The sequence below is a fragment of the Candoia aspera genome, chromosome 1, assembly GCF_035149785.1.
Source record: "Candoia aspera isolate rCanAsp1 chromosome 1, rCanAsp1.hap2, whole genome shotgun sequence".
In the NCBI taxonomy this organism is placed as follows: Eukaryota; Metazoa; Chordata; class Lepidosauria; order Squamata; family Boidae; genus Candoia; species Candoia aspera.
Genome location: NC_086153.1, coordinates 91,646,350 through 91,659,748, shown reverse-complemented (window position 1 = coordinate 91,659,748; position 13,399 = coordinate 91,646,350). Strand labels below are relative to the sequence as shown.

The window sequence follows — 13,399 nt, the reverse complement described above, 5'->3', positions numbered from 1 at the left end:
AAACTTCCAGCATTCTTTGCGTGTCCCTTCCAGGAACCCTCCCCTGCCACAATGACACATCACATTGAGGGATGGGGTTAAGTTTCCATGTAAGTTTCAAAATAATAATTCATGTCTTTTCCTGCCAATTTTGGAGAGAGAGAAAAAAGACCACTTCCTTTGTAGATTTGGTTTTATTGCTGATTCATTTTTTGATCCTAAAGCATCCAACATGTTTTGCTTATAATGATCATAAAAGTATTTCTAGAAGCAAAATTCTCCAGGTAGTTAATATGCATGTAAGGATTAAAAAACAGCACCATTTCTGGAAAAAAAAAACAAGTTTCAGATCTCTAAAAAATAAATTTGTGAATTTGATTACTATATATCAAGTATATATAGTAATATATATACTTGATGTATAAATAAAAAAAATTATTTTAAAGATTGTAAGACTGAAGTGTCACAAATACTTGTAAATTTTTCAGCCAAGAAATTGCACAGAATTATTAAACTATTGCATGCAGCTATTGTAATGCTCAAAGTAATAAATATACAGCTATCTATTTCCAGTATTAATAGTGCTCCCTTTTACCTCCTCCTCCTGGACATTGTATAAACAAGATGTTAGAGAAAATAAATTTGATGAAATGTTCTGTAAATTGTGTATGAGTGAAATAAATGACTAGAAAAGGAAAAATGTTTGGCAAGATAAAACCTTATAGACTAAATGACTTGATCATTTGGCTTAAAGAGATGGCAGTATCTGTTCTTTACATTCTATAGGTACAACAAAGTTTTTACATTTCATCAGCCCTGATTTGCAACTTTTTTGCCATAAATCGCTTCATCCTTATGCCCTCTTTGAATAATGAATAAATCCAATCATAAATTTTCTAAATAAATGTAATGTGACCTTTAACAAATAATTAAAAATATATATTACAAACATCTTGCAGCATAATACAGATGTTTCACCAGCACCAATTACAGAAAATCAACTTAGAATTCTTCAAGCATAATTATGTGTTTTTTAAAGTGACAGCTGTTAAGGTTCACAGCAGTATCTTCAGGTCTTTCACTAGCATTCAAAAATAGTATTTTAAGTCAACACTGTAAGACTAATCCTCTCATGTTTTCCCCATTGCACATGCCATGAAAATGTAAGATTTCTTTGAAACTGTTCTGAGTGTTTATCACAGTATGCTTTTGAGTTACTGTGAGTACAGATTAAAATTACTGTTCTTAAGAGGATTAATTCAGTTACCTCTTAAATTGGAGTACTATAAATGAGATTTCACCATTATGAACAGTCACTGTACAATCTATAAGAAAGATCAAAGGGTGCTCCATTTTGCTCTCCTAAACAAACAATCCATAATCCAGTTAATTCCATATTCCAAACTCCCTTCAGAACATGAATGTTGCTTAGTAGTGCACTAGAATATATTTACTCAACACTGTTGGTAAGGCTTAATGCCCATGTTGACTTGATTTCTTCCAAGATGTTAGTATCTGCTGATACTATCATTTCCCTAACCTGCTACCATCCAGTTGTTACAGGATTACCACTCATTCAAGGCAGGCAGGCAGGCAAGCATGTTTAGAATGTATTTCCTGACTTTCCTCCAGGGTGCTCAAGCAGGTTATATGATTCTCCCCTCCACCCCACTTTTAGCTTAAGCTTAAGTGTCCTAGAACCATCTATAGTAGTCAGTGTTGAGAATTTAAACTTGTGCAAGTGGATTTAGTGAGATCTTAGCAGTGCTTACAAGTTAATAACAAGTTCTAAATTCCTTCTAATGCTTTCTGTTAGCTGGTAGCTGCTTGCTTGCTTAATGTTCACAGAAAATCCACCATCCTCAGCTCTAGCATTGAGTACATTGAAATGACTGGGGTAAAGAAATCACTGTCAAGATTTCTTGCTTTGGAAAATAAAATATAAAGATATTCCCTCCCCACCTTTTCACACACAGTCCACATCTTTTATACCAAAGTAGCATTCACTAAATGAATTCATTCAGGGAAGGAGTGAAATAAGGAAAACAGGTTGTAAGTAGGTAGCTTTATATGTACTAGAAGATGTAGTGCTCACAAAACCTCCTCCCTGCATTTTCTCTGTGCCTATGGATAGATTTGATTTCTTTTATGACATTTACATCCTTATTCAGTGGTTAGCTGGAAGACTAGTTCGAAAATGAAATAAGTCAAGACTGGAAAGTATTGTATCCATACCTCTCTCCTGTTATCTGTTAGTAAGAACTCTTTAATGCAGGTGCTCTTTTCTCTACATTTGGCTTCCTCTTATTTGCCCACAAATTTCCTCTTTTTGAGCTGTTGGTCACATAAAGAAAGGGAGGGGGGTGTCCAAAAAACAGCATCTGAGTGAACACAGAACACTGACTGCAGAGAGATGATAAAATTGGGCCACCTAAAAGGGCATGGCTGGCAGGCTGATTGATTAAGATCACTCTAGACTAATAGGCTGTTGCAGGTCTCACTGCAAAAATAAGGAAAAAAGGAATTGCAAAGGAACAATGGTGGGAAATGCCTGGCAATCTGCGCTGGTCTATGACCATTATAAACATTTGCCTGCTTGATTGACAATGGCAATCCTTGCCTCATATTTTGTCAGTATTGCTTTAAAAAGCGTATCATTTCTTACAGCCCCAGTAAAGACCTTTAATGTATATGACTTTTATTGAATCAATTCTAAACTAGTGGAGGAATATACAGTAGGCTTCTTTGACCACCATACCCTCTGTGTTCAATCTTCTTTCTTCAAGATCATCATAAAATTGTGATTTCAGAGTAAAAAAGATTAGCAGACCTCTCATTTGGTCCCTTAATGCATTTTAATGGCAACTATTTTGCTGGCATCATGGTGTCCTGTTTTCATTCAAGATCTTATCTTCTGCTGTATACTCTTCCAGTTCATAATTTGCAGCATTAGTACAAAATCTGAAATAATAATGATATCCAGAAAATGCTTTGCTATTCCTCTCAAATTTGCCAAAATAAATGGAAGCAAATAATAAAGGTTGCCCCCCCACCCCACTGAAAAAGTATGGCTAATAAGGTTTAGAAATTCATCTAAAATGAATAATCCATTAAAATTCATTTTAATTTAAAAATTCAGTAAATACATCACAAGCATGAAATGGACTAGAGGACAATTCTGGAGGACAATGGGGTTAAAAATGAACTATAGCAGGATGAGGCCATATAAATCTAATTAATTAATAACGAAGGACAATTAAAGCAAACAGTGACAAGAGATGAAGTTCTAGATCTTATGATAAATTAAAAATCAATTGCCCAATCCATGTATTTTCTATTTAAGGGTACTTCAGACACCTTGACTATATAATTGCATTAGGCATATACACTTAATTGCTTTGTTAATGGTAATGGGCCATAGTCCATGCTTGGGAAATGCTAGTTTGTAAGGTTTACTTATGCCCTTGGAGCCACTATTTGCAGAATTGGACTCCTCTGCTATACCTTCTAACTCAAATTAGATCATTATCCTGCCTTCCTGCTATGTATTTCCTGGCTGCTGAAAGAGGAAATGTGCCAATACAGAGAATCAGCCAAACTATGCAAAAGGCAAGAAATAGGGCTGGCAATGGGGCAGTATCCTTTGCATCATCTGAGGGCAGTAGGTATAAGCAAGCCATATGGAATCTAGGATGCTCTCTGTCACTTCAATGGTCCTTTGGGCACACAGGCACCATGCGAAACCAACACTGGGGTACATCTCTCTTGTCATGTTCTAAGAATGTCGTCAGGATATGATAACCAAAGAGCATTATTAACCATCAAGTTTATATTTTTATTTTAAAAACTCATCAAAAATCAATTATAGCTTGGAAGTTGGTAGGTTGTACAGTATATTGGTGTCTATAGGAGCTGTGTTCTTTTGCTGGTTCTCATTTAAATTGCCATGTGTGTTGTTAATTTAGATCTAGCTAGCATGCCAGCTGAGGAATTCTGGGAGTTGAAGTCCACACATCTTAAAGTTGTTGAGGTTGAGAAACTCTAATTTAGATAAACATGAATATTTTCCCCTTCCTTCCACTGTCATTGTATTCTCCACAACTGCTTCTAAATTCTTGTATAGGCAAATAATAAAAATGGATCAATCATCAGGCAACAAGAAATAATCTAGTTTCACATATTAGGTGTTAACTGTAGCATCTGGACCACCTGAACAAAGTGCAACTTGATTCAACTGTTTCTAACTTTATTATGGAGAGAGATAATATATTTTGTGTGCGCGCATGTGCTTCTGTCGTCCTGTCCAAGTCTGCCCTAGATGCTCTCTCTGGCTCTTCCCATTGCCCTTAACCCTGTCCTTCTCGAGGGCAGGGATGTGCAACCACAAACAGCCTTGCCTAAGGCTCAATGCAAGCAAGCAATTCAGAGCTTCAGCAAGAGTGATCTACTCCTGCCTGCTGCCCAGGAGGCATAGCAAGACAGCACAAAAAAGACAAGAAAGTGTCAGAAGCGGGGTGGGAAAATGGGTCTCAGAAAAGCAAAGCAAAAATGAGACTCTAGGGCTTTGCCCAGCCCACTGCTGGCATCCTAAGGCCCTCACTGATGAACTCCGGCACCTACAGATTCCTTCCAAGGGACTGCTGCTCTGCTTGCCCTTGAGCGACCGTCCCCCTGACTTTAAAGCCGTGAGAGGTGAAAGAGGGGGACTCGGCCCATGATGGCTCATTTTCTTTGGAGGTGAGTGTACCTCTGCCCGTGCCGTCAAAGAAAAGGGAACTGTAGGGAGTCTGCCTTTCTCCGGCTCTTGAAAGAAGAGAGCCTCGATCGTGATGAAGGCCTTACTTCGGTCAGTGGCCCTTCCAAGAGCAGTTGCTAAGGGACAGGCAAGAAGAAGGGGCTGTCGCCTTAGTGCCTTGTTTCATTGCGAGCTTCCCACGTGGAAGCACGAGTTGGGCTGCTGGAAACGGAAGGCTGGGCTCGCCAGAGTAACCTTTGGTCTCCTCGCCTGATCTGCTTCTGCGGCGAGCACCGCGCAAGTCCCCGGGAAACAGGCGAAGGATCGGGCTGCGCGTTGCCTAGGAGGCGGGTCTTCCCGGGCTCGAAACAATTGGTGAGGAATTGTGCTTGCAACAGTCAGACGTGTTGCAAAAGTGCAGGATTTGTTTTTAAGCCCAGGGGAGACCCTTGCCGTCTAGCCCGTCGCCGCGCACTCGAATTCTAGAACAATTCGACGCCGACGCTGCGAGCAGATCGCTCCAGAAGAGCTGCCTTTTCCCCAAGGCTGGGCCCTTGCGTCAAGACAGCTGAGCCATTTCCAAAGCCGTCTCGTAGGCGGCGGGTGGAACTGTGGCTCAACTTCGGTCGGCGTGGAGCCTGGGCCTGGGCCTGGGGGTAGGGTGCTCCATGTGGCTTGGCCAAACCTTTCCCAATCTGGTGCCTTCTAGACGTCGTGGGCTACATATCCCAGTATGGCTGCTGAAGAAGGTTATTCTAGTCTTGCAAGTTGTAACTGACTTCGGAGCGCCGCCAGTCTGTAGTTCGCTTCGTTTTACTGTCGGAATACATTCGCTTTCCATCACTTCAGGGCAAATAATCTTTGCCCAGTCTCTTTGCAGAGGTTTCTTCCTTTTTCGCCTCTCCCCTCCCCCCCATTTTTTAGTGGGAAATTATTTCAAAGAGTAGCTTGAACGGAGATTGTAATTAAAGACGAAAGGAAAAAAAAAGAATATCCTGCATGCACAAAAGCACCTTAAGATTTCCTGCTCCGCGCTTCGGGGACCTTCCCTGGTCGCGCTTTCCCCACGCCTAATCAAGCTACTTCCCCCTTAAGGGTTAACTCTTGCCGCTACTTTCGAAGCACCTGTTTCTTTAGCTTGCAGAAAAGCTGCCAGACTCGGCTGGATCAATATTTGCATTTCCGTATAAGGACCCTAACCCTAATTCATCTAATAAGGAAGGATGGCTAGTCCATTAGCAAATTGTGCGCGGAAAAGCATCAACTGTGAACTGGGTTTCGCAGCTCGGTTTTCGCTTTGTTTGTAGCCGTGTGTCTGTGCGCGCGCTCCTGCGGTGGAGGGCGAGCGCGAGTGTGTGGTTTTATTCTGACGAGACAGGCAAGGCAACCGACGAGTTTGTGCATTAAAATATTATTTAAAATATTATTTAAAATATGCGGGGGGGGTCGCCCCACCCTTCCACCTTTTAATTCAGCTCCGCTCCTCCTCTCCTTCCTTTTTCTTCCAAGAACAAAGCAAATCCATGATTCATAATAGCCAGAACAATCTCAGCGGGTCAAGTGGGAAGCGTGGCCAATACGCTCTTCCGATTGTCCCCATTTCATTAAGGTAATGGGAAGCGCCGGGGCACCCAGCCCCCCTCTGCGTCAGCAAGAGCAGCTGGGGGATCTGGTAGGCTGCTGGTGGCCGAATCTGCGGAGGCATTTCCCAGAGAATCCTGCCCCCCCTGCCGCCCACCACGATTGATCACCGACCGACCCCCTCCCGCTGCCGCCCCTCCGCCGTCAAGCGCTGCGCTCGGGGCTGTCAGCAAAGTTGTCTCTGCTTCTTTCCTCGCGGCTGCCTAAGCGCGGAGCCCCTTGCACCCCGGCGGCCCCCAGACAGGAGAGGACCGCAGCTCCTTCCCGTGCCTCGGAGGGGCGGGAGCCGGGGCGCCGACCGGCTTGGGCGGCCAGGGGTCGGTGTGTGGGCAGCATGCAGCCGTGCCGGGGGCGCGCGTTGGGCATCTCCGTGGCAGTGGCGCACGGGGTTTTCTCCGGCTCGCTCAACATCCTGCTGAAGTTTCTCCTCAACCGTTACCACTTCACCTTTCTGTCGCTGCTGCAGTGCCTGACCAGCTCCACGGCGGCGCTCAGCCTGGAGGTGCTGCGGCGGCGGGGCACCCTAGAAATGCCGCCCTTCAGCTTCAGCCTGGTGCGCGTCTTCGCTGGGGTCACGGTCCTCTCCACGCTGCAGTCCTGCCTCACCCTCTGGTCCCTGCGCGGTCTCAGCCTGCCCATGTACGTGGTCTTCAAGCGCTGCCTGCCCCTCGTCACCCTCCTCATCGGCGTCCTGGTGCTCAAGAACGGCATCCCCTCCCTCGGGGTGTCGGTGGCCGTCCTTATCACCACCTGCGGGGCTGCTCTGGCAGGTGAGTGAGAGCCAGAGGAAGAGGCTCCACGGGGCTTCTCACAGCCCAGCTACCTTTCCTTGCAGCAGGAATCTTGCAAATCCTGCTCTGCCCCTTCTCACCAGCCATGCCTCCCTCCCCTCCCCTTGCCCCTCCATAATCCCCCTTCCTCTCATTATTTCCACACTTGCTCCCACCCCAAACCCTTAGAGTACACACTTCACCTTCCATCTCATCTCTCTCAGCCCTCTCCTCGCTGGCAACCTATCACTGCCCCCACCCATGCTCCAATTCCCCCTTAGATCTTAGTTTGCTTTTCCCCTCCTCTGCTCCCACCAGCCATGTCCTACTCCCTCCATATTTCCCTGGGTTATCATTACACTCCTAAGGGACTCTCCACCAGCCATCTCATAGTGTTGTTTCCCCATCCCATTAATTTTCCAGTCTATCTTCTCATAGTTCCTATCTTTGCATCCTGATGTGCTGTTCTAAACCCCCTTCCGGTCCTCACAGACCTCTTGCTCTCTGCACTCCACATGCTTCAGCCCTCTTTTTTCTCACCCAATTCTGCCACCTCTTACAGCCCCCATTCTACACACCACTAAGTCTTTGACCAGCACCTTGGGATGTGAATAGCAACACATCAAAGTCCTGAGTTTTGCTTTTCCCCGTCATGCCTTCCCCCAGCCTACATAGAGTTAGCAGAGTCTCACTTTGGTCTCCCCCATATCCTGCTAGCGAGACATCAGGCCCGCTGATAGCTGCTGCCACCTAAATGCTGCCCCACACATTATGTATGTGTTTGGAACCCAATGGATGGGACAGCACAGGCAGCTCAGTTGTTGGCTCCTGGCAAATATAGGTGCCCAGTGTATACAGCTGTGTATACATATCTAGTGGTATAATGGTCTGCCTTCCCTCCTTGCAGGTTAGCCTCAGAAGTGTCCTGGCTGAAAATGCAATAATGCACTGTGTGAAGCTGCCCATTTCTAACCCTAGCTTGGCCATGCTACTTTTTGTTTTTAATTCCACACCAGCTCACAGCACACTTCCTCTGTCTTCGAATGATCAAAGTTCATGGGATTCTCGTGTGCTTTTTCTCCCACAATAAATGCCCATTCATCCTTCAGCTCATGAAGGTTGAAAACATTATCACATTTTTTTCCAGTCCACTAGTAGCTACCTTTATGAAGGAACGAAGAAAAACAAACAAAAGTGTGTACAGGTGGGTACAACAACAACTTTTAGTTCACAACAAAATATACCTTCCCATATTTTCCACACATAACAGTATGGATTATGGTAATTCTCATCCTTCGTGGATGTTATTTTTTATACAGAGAAGAGTTGGTGCCTGAAGTGGTCCAGCTGGTTCTTCCCAATTCTGCTTTTCCCGTCTTCAGCCTCGTGTTACGTACAGCTGCCTGACTTCCCTGTCACATACACTCTCTTGCCAACGATGAGAAGAAACTCTTGTGAAAAGCTACATTATGGATCTCCTCGGCACTGTCATTGCTTCTCTAATCTATAATTAAAGTCTATCACCACCTTAATAGGCGCAGGGAGGAAGAATTGGTTTACCAGAGTTTCTGGTGCACTTACATATTGGGGGATGGGGGAGTGAGACGTAATGTTAGATCCTTGTCTTGGTTGCCCATTTGATTTCAGGTAGACATAAAAAAATGGCTGGGCTGAATCTAGATGGGTAAAATGTTCATGCAGTTCTAAGTGACATCGTCTTCTTGTTGTTTTCATTATTAAAAAAGGGTCCATATTTATTTTCTACTGGGGACACAAGATTTTTGCTTAGCTTGGAAATTTGTGAAAAGGTGATCTTTAATGACAAACTAAACATCCACCCTCTAAGCAGATCTGACTACATTTTGAAGCAACCACAGTAGACAACTAAATTTTCACATATGTTTCTGTAACATATGGTCTTTGTAAATATTAATATTGAGTCTACATCTTGCAGTGGCATTGTTTTCCCAACTGTTTTAAAAGAATGTTATCTACAGATATACTGCTACAGCACTGAAAACAATTTGAAAAAGGCCCCTGGATGCAACTGTGAGCATCTCTTTGTATCACTGAGATTATCCGTGCTGTCTTTTTTAATGTTTTTTTTCTATACTGCAATAGAAAAAATGTCCTGATTTTGGCTCTAACTTTGATTCTGTGTCACTAGTTTGATAATTCTACAAAGTGAAGAGAGGGGAACCTTGCCACTTGAAGAAAATTCTGCTCACTCTTATGCTTTAATTCTTAATTACAGTCATAAGAACATAATAGCCATGTTGGATCAGATCAAAGAGCCAATCTGGTCCACAATTCTGTTTCCATAGTAGCCAACCAGCTGCTTCTGGGGCCATCACAAATAGGACATGTGGCCAATAGTCCTCTCTTGTTATTTCTTAGCAGCTGGTGTTCAGAAATGCTGCCTCTGATACTAAAGGCAGTTTATAGCCATTATGACTACAGCTATCTCAGTCATTTTATAGTTAGTATTGATTTTAAGCAGCCACATGATTTTAAGCAGCTTTTTAAAAATATCAGTCCCTCTTGTTAAACTGTTCTATTGATTTTAATATTTAACATTAAAGTAATAATTTTCAATTATTGTTGGATTAGGATCTTTATTATTGACTGAGAGCAATAGATAAAACTATTTCTTAAATTTGACTAACCCCTAAAAAGGAGGGGATAATCTTTACATCTCAGAGTAGCAAATTTTGTAGTTTAACTATGGAATGTTGATGAAATTCTCCCCTTTATCTGACCTGAATCTTTCAGCATTCAGTTCCATAGAATGGCACCACATCCATTAAATGAGAGAGAAAAATAATCCTACATAATGGACACACTCCTCTGTTGAATTTTCCTGCAAATCACTGGAATGGTAAAATTAATTAAAGGAAAACCTAAGTATCTTTTTTTGCACAGGCGATGGCCCTTTTAAGGAAAACTCTCTTTGTAAGTGCATTGTAGAGAGCCAGTTTGGTGTAGTGGTTAAGGCATCAGGCTAGAAATCGGGAGACTGGGAGTTCTAGTCCCTCCTTAGGCACAAAGCCAGCTGGGTGACCTTGGGCTAGTCACTCCCTCTCAGCCCTAGGAAGGAGGCAATCACAAACTACTTCTGAAAAACCTTGCCAAGAAAACAGCAGGGACTTGTCCAGGCAGTCTCCGGGACGGATTTTTTTTTTTAAAAAGTGCATTGTAGATCGGCATCTAATGTTTTTTCAGGTTTCTCTATTTCTGAAGTTCAAAAGCAGTTAGAAACATGTACTGTAATCAGTGAAGGTGAAGAGTTTGGTTTATCACAGGCAGCATTTTAATGTACTTCCACAATGATCTTACAAAATGTTCCTGTTTGTAGCATTGTAGCAATACTTGTGAAATTTGAACAGATTAGCTTTGCCTTTTCCAGGGTCTCCAGAATGCTTTAAGAATATTACCCAAAACAATTGGTCTGAGGTAAAATACAAAGAAATTAATAGACACAGTTCTAACCTAAACCCAACCCAGGCAGTTACTACTGTACCAGGTTGCCTCAAACTAACTTATTCTTAAACCACACATAGCTGACCACCCAGAATAAATGCTAATTGGTATTGGCTCTGCAAGATTAACTATCTAAGACAGGGGACCCAGCTTCAAAATCTGGTTTTTCTGTGCTGCTATAATTGTTGTGCCATTAACTATATTGCCAGTTCTCAAATAAAATGGGTAATCTCTGAAATGTTTGTCACTGGGGAATTCCTAAAAACAATGACACCCCTCAGTTCCATTGGATCCCCTATTTGTGACTAGTCCCATAACAATGAAGTTGGTATTTTGATAGCATCCCTGCCTCCCTTCCATATAAGTTCAGAGTTGCATGCCTTTATTCTTTATTTAGATTGCCTTTTCCCATTCTTTGATAATCTACTGAACTAGGAACTAAAAGTATAAGGATTATGAAGGTTTTATAGTTTGTGAAATGACAACTTTGCCCCTTCCAAACCTTGATACTTACTACAGCAAACTAGTACAAATCATTCTGCTTGGTAGATTTATTTGAAGCAATGAATTCCCAAATGAGATTTCTTTAAAAGAAGCTAACAAATGAAATGGCATTCAGCAGATAAAGAACTTTATAATAAAATAAACTTCAGATAAATTTGGTTTTAGAACATGAACTCACTAAATGTGAGAAATTTTGCATCACTGTTAACATCAGCAAAATGACTAAGTTGTCATTAGGAATCATTTCAAAAAAGTTAACTAATGGCCAAAACAGCCATATGTGTACACACACACACACACACACACACACACAGAGGACAAACTAATGGAATAATTATCAATGGAACTGTACAATAAAGATTATAACTGATATAACAGTTAAACATAATAAAAGATGTATGATTTCCTGTATCTTCAGTCAGCTTTGAATGTACAATCCAAAAGAGCTTTGCTAAATTCGCTGACCTAATCGTTTTTGAGTTTGAACCCGTCTAGTTCTGACAGAGGTCTAATACAATTGCTCATTTTGGATTCTCTTTACTCATGCTATGACTTATTTCAGGTTATCAGTAGGAAAATTTGATGAATGGTCATCAGATTTACTAGCATTTCACTTCACTTGGACCTTCAGGATAAAGGAAGTGCTTTCAGGTAGTAATAAAAAATAATCTATTAGAGTTCATTCACAGTGTCCTTTTAGGGACAGTATACCATCTAAGCTATATCTGTATGGGCTAAAATATATCAGAGGCTAGACCTATCTCTTGAATATATTGCATATACGTGTCCAAATTAAGTAGGATTAGAGTAGGTGATTTTGTTGTCCTATAGATCTTTTCAACTAACATTTCCATTATCACTGGTCATTGCATTGGCTATGTTGACTAAGGATTATTGGAACTGTTGTCACCTAAAGGAAAAGTATTACTGCCTTTCCTGAAAACAACATTCATACATCTATATAAGGCTTCCCTTACCAGATCTGTTCAAAACATGCCTAGTTCAACTTTTTCTCCAGCAGTGACCAGACATGTTTATTCTCAGGCAGTTCACAAGCAAAGTGATAACTCTTCCTAGCAGTTTATTCCACGTTTCCTAAAACAATTACAGCCAATAGCCCACTAAAGCATATCTTCTATTAATGTAGTTCATATAAGAATGACAATATATACCTCAAGTACACGTAAATTTTCTTTCTCTTTCTCTCAAAATTGGCAGGTGCGGGTGACCTGACAGGTGATCCCGTTGGGTATGTGACTGGAGTCCTCGCTGTGTTGGTACATGCAGGATATTTGGTTCTCATTCAAAAGACGAGTGCAGATAGTGACTATGGGCCCCTGACAGCCCAGTATGTCATTGCAGTTTCAGCCACACCTTTTCTCATCCTGTTCACCTTTGTCAGCATGGAAGCTATCACTATCTGGTCCTTCCCAGGATGGAAAGATCCCCTCATGACTTTCATCTTTATTGCTTGTATCTTAATGGGCTGCGCCATGAATTTTACCACCCTTCATTGTACTTACATTAACTCAGCTGTAACCACTAGTTTTGTTGGTGTTGTGAAGAGCATCGCAACCATCACAGTTGGTATGGTAGCATTCAATGATGTGGAGCCCACAAAGCTGTTTATAGCAGGTGTGGTGGTAAACACTGTAGGATCCATCATTTATTGTGTAGTCAAGTTTATTGAGACAAGGAAACAGAGTAATTATGAAGATCTGGAAGAGGAACTTAGAGAAGAAGAGAAGAAAGACTGTGATGGAGATCAACCACCCTTTTTAATGGAGGAGATGCCCAAGGAGACAGAGTCTGAAGATCCAATAGTGGAGGAATCAGCAAATGAAAATAAACAGCAAAGAATGGAAGAGACAGGCAGCACTGGAGAAGAAGGAAATGCTGCTGTTGTTCCCAAAGGTGGTAGCTTTGAAGGACTTAACAGAAACTCACTAAAGGATGCCTATCTTGGAATATGGAGGTTAATCAGGGGGGCCAATTACGCAAAGAAAGATTATCTAGTAGAAAATGAAGAGTTACCAAGCCCTTGAAGAATAATTCTGTAACAAATCCTAATCAAGAATCTGTGTCTTTTATTCCTTGTGGTGGGAATATGGACCAACAAATGCTTTCATACATTCATAGAAAAAGCTTAATGGTTTAACAGGGAAATGTTACCTCATTCTAATGGAACAAAAGCACCAGGTTCATGCTTAGATTCAGTGAAATTTCATTTTTCAGGGGACATACCTTTGATTTCAGATCAGGACCAATGAAACAGGCAACTCATAGTGGA

The 13,399-nt window shown here is 42.0% G+C and overlaps 1 protein-coding gene across 3 annotated transcripts; it reads left to right on the top strand.

The window, feature by feature from the left end:
- Nucleotides 1-6,179: 6,179 nt before the first annotated feature.
- SLC35D3 (solute carrier family 35 member D3) lies at nucleotides 6,180-13,186 on the top strand. Of its 3 annotated transcripts, XM_063290657.1 has the most exons (3): nucleotides 6,180-6,323; nucleotides 6,822-7,125; nucleotides 12,328-13,186. In XM_063290657.1, exons 2-3 carry the CDS (start codon nucleotides 6,885-6,887, stop codon nucleotides 13,152-13,154), a joined length of 1,068 nt encoding a protein of 355 aa, XP_063146727.1. In that variant the 5' UTR covers nucleotides 6,180-6,323; nucleotides 6,822-6,884; the 3' UTR covers nucleotides 13,155-13,186. The 3 variants fall into 3 exon arrangements, 2 of the variants coding, with proteins under 2 accessions (XP_063146727.1, XP_063146716.1); XM_063290646.1 differs by lacking the exon at nucleotides 6,180-6,323 and having other exon boundaries at nucleotides 6,355-7,125; XR_010066956.1 differs by lacking the exons at nucleotides 6,180-6,323; nucleotides 12,328-13,186 and adding an exon at nucleotides 8,273-8,325 and having other exon boundaries at nucleotides 7,040-7,125.
- The last annotated feature ends 213 nt before the right edge of the window (nucleotides 13,187-13,399 follow it).

What these genes read in the sequence shown, in the direction of transcription:
- SLC35D3 (XM_063290646.1), top strand. Translation starts at nt 6,690, where the DNA reads ATGCAGCCGTGCCGGGGGCGCGCGTTGGGCATCTCCGTGGCAGTGGCG. An exon ending in CTGCGGGGCTGCTCTGGCAG is followed by an intron (nt 7,126 to 12,327) that starts GTGAGTGAGAGC and finishes CAAAATTGGCAG; the next exon opens with GTGCGGGTGACCTGACAGGT.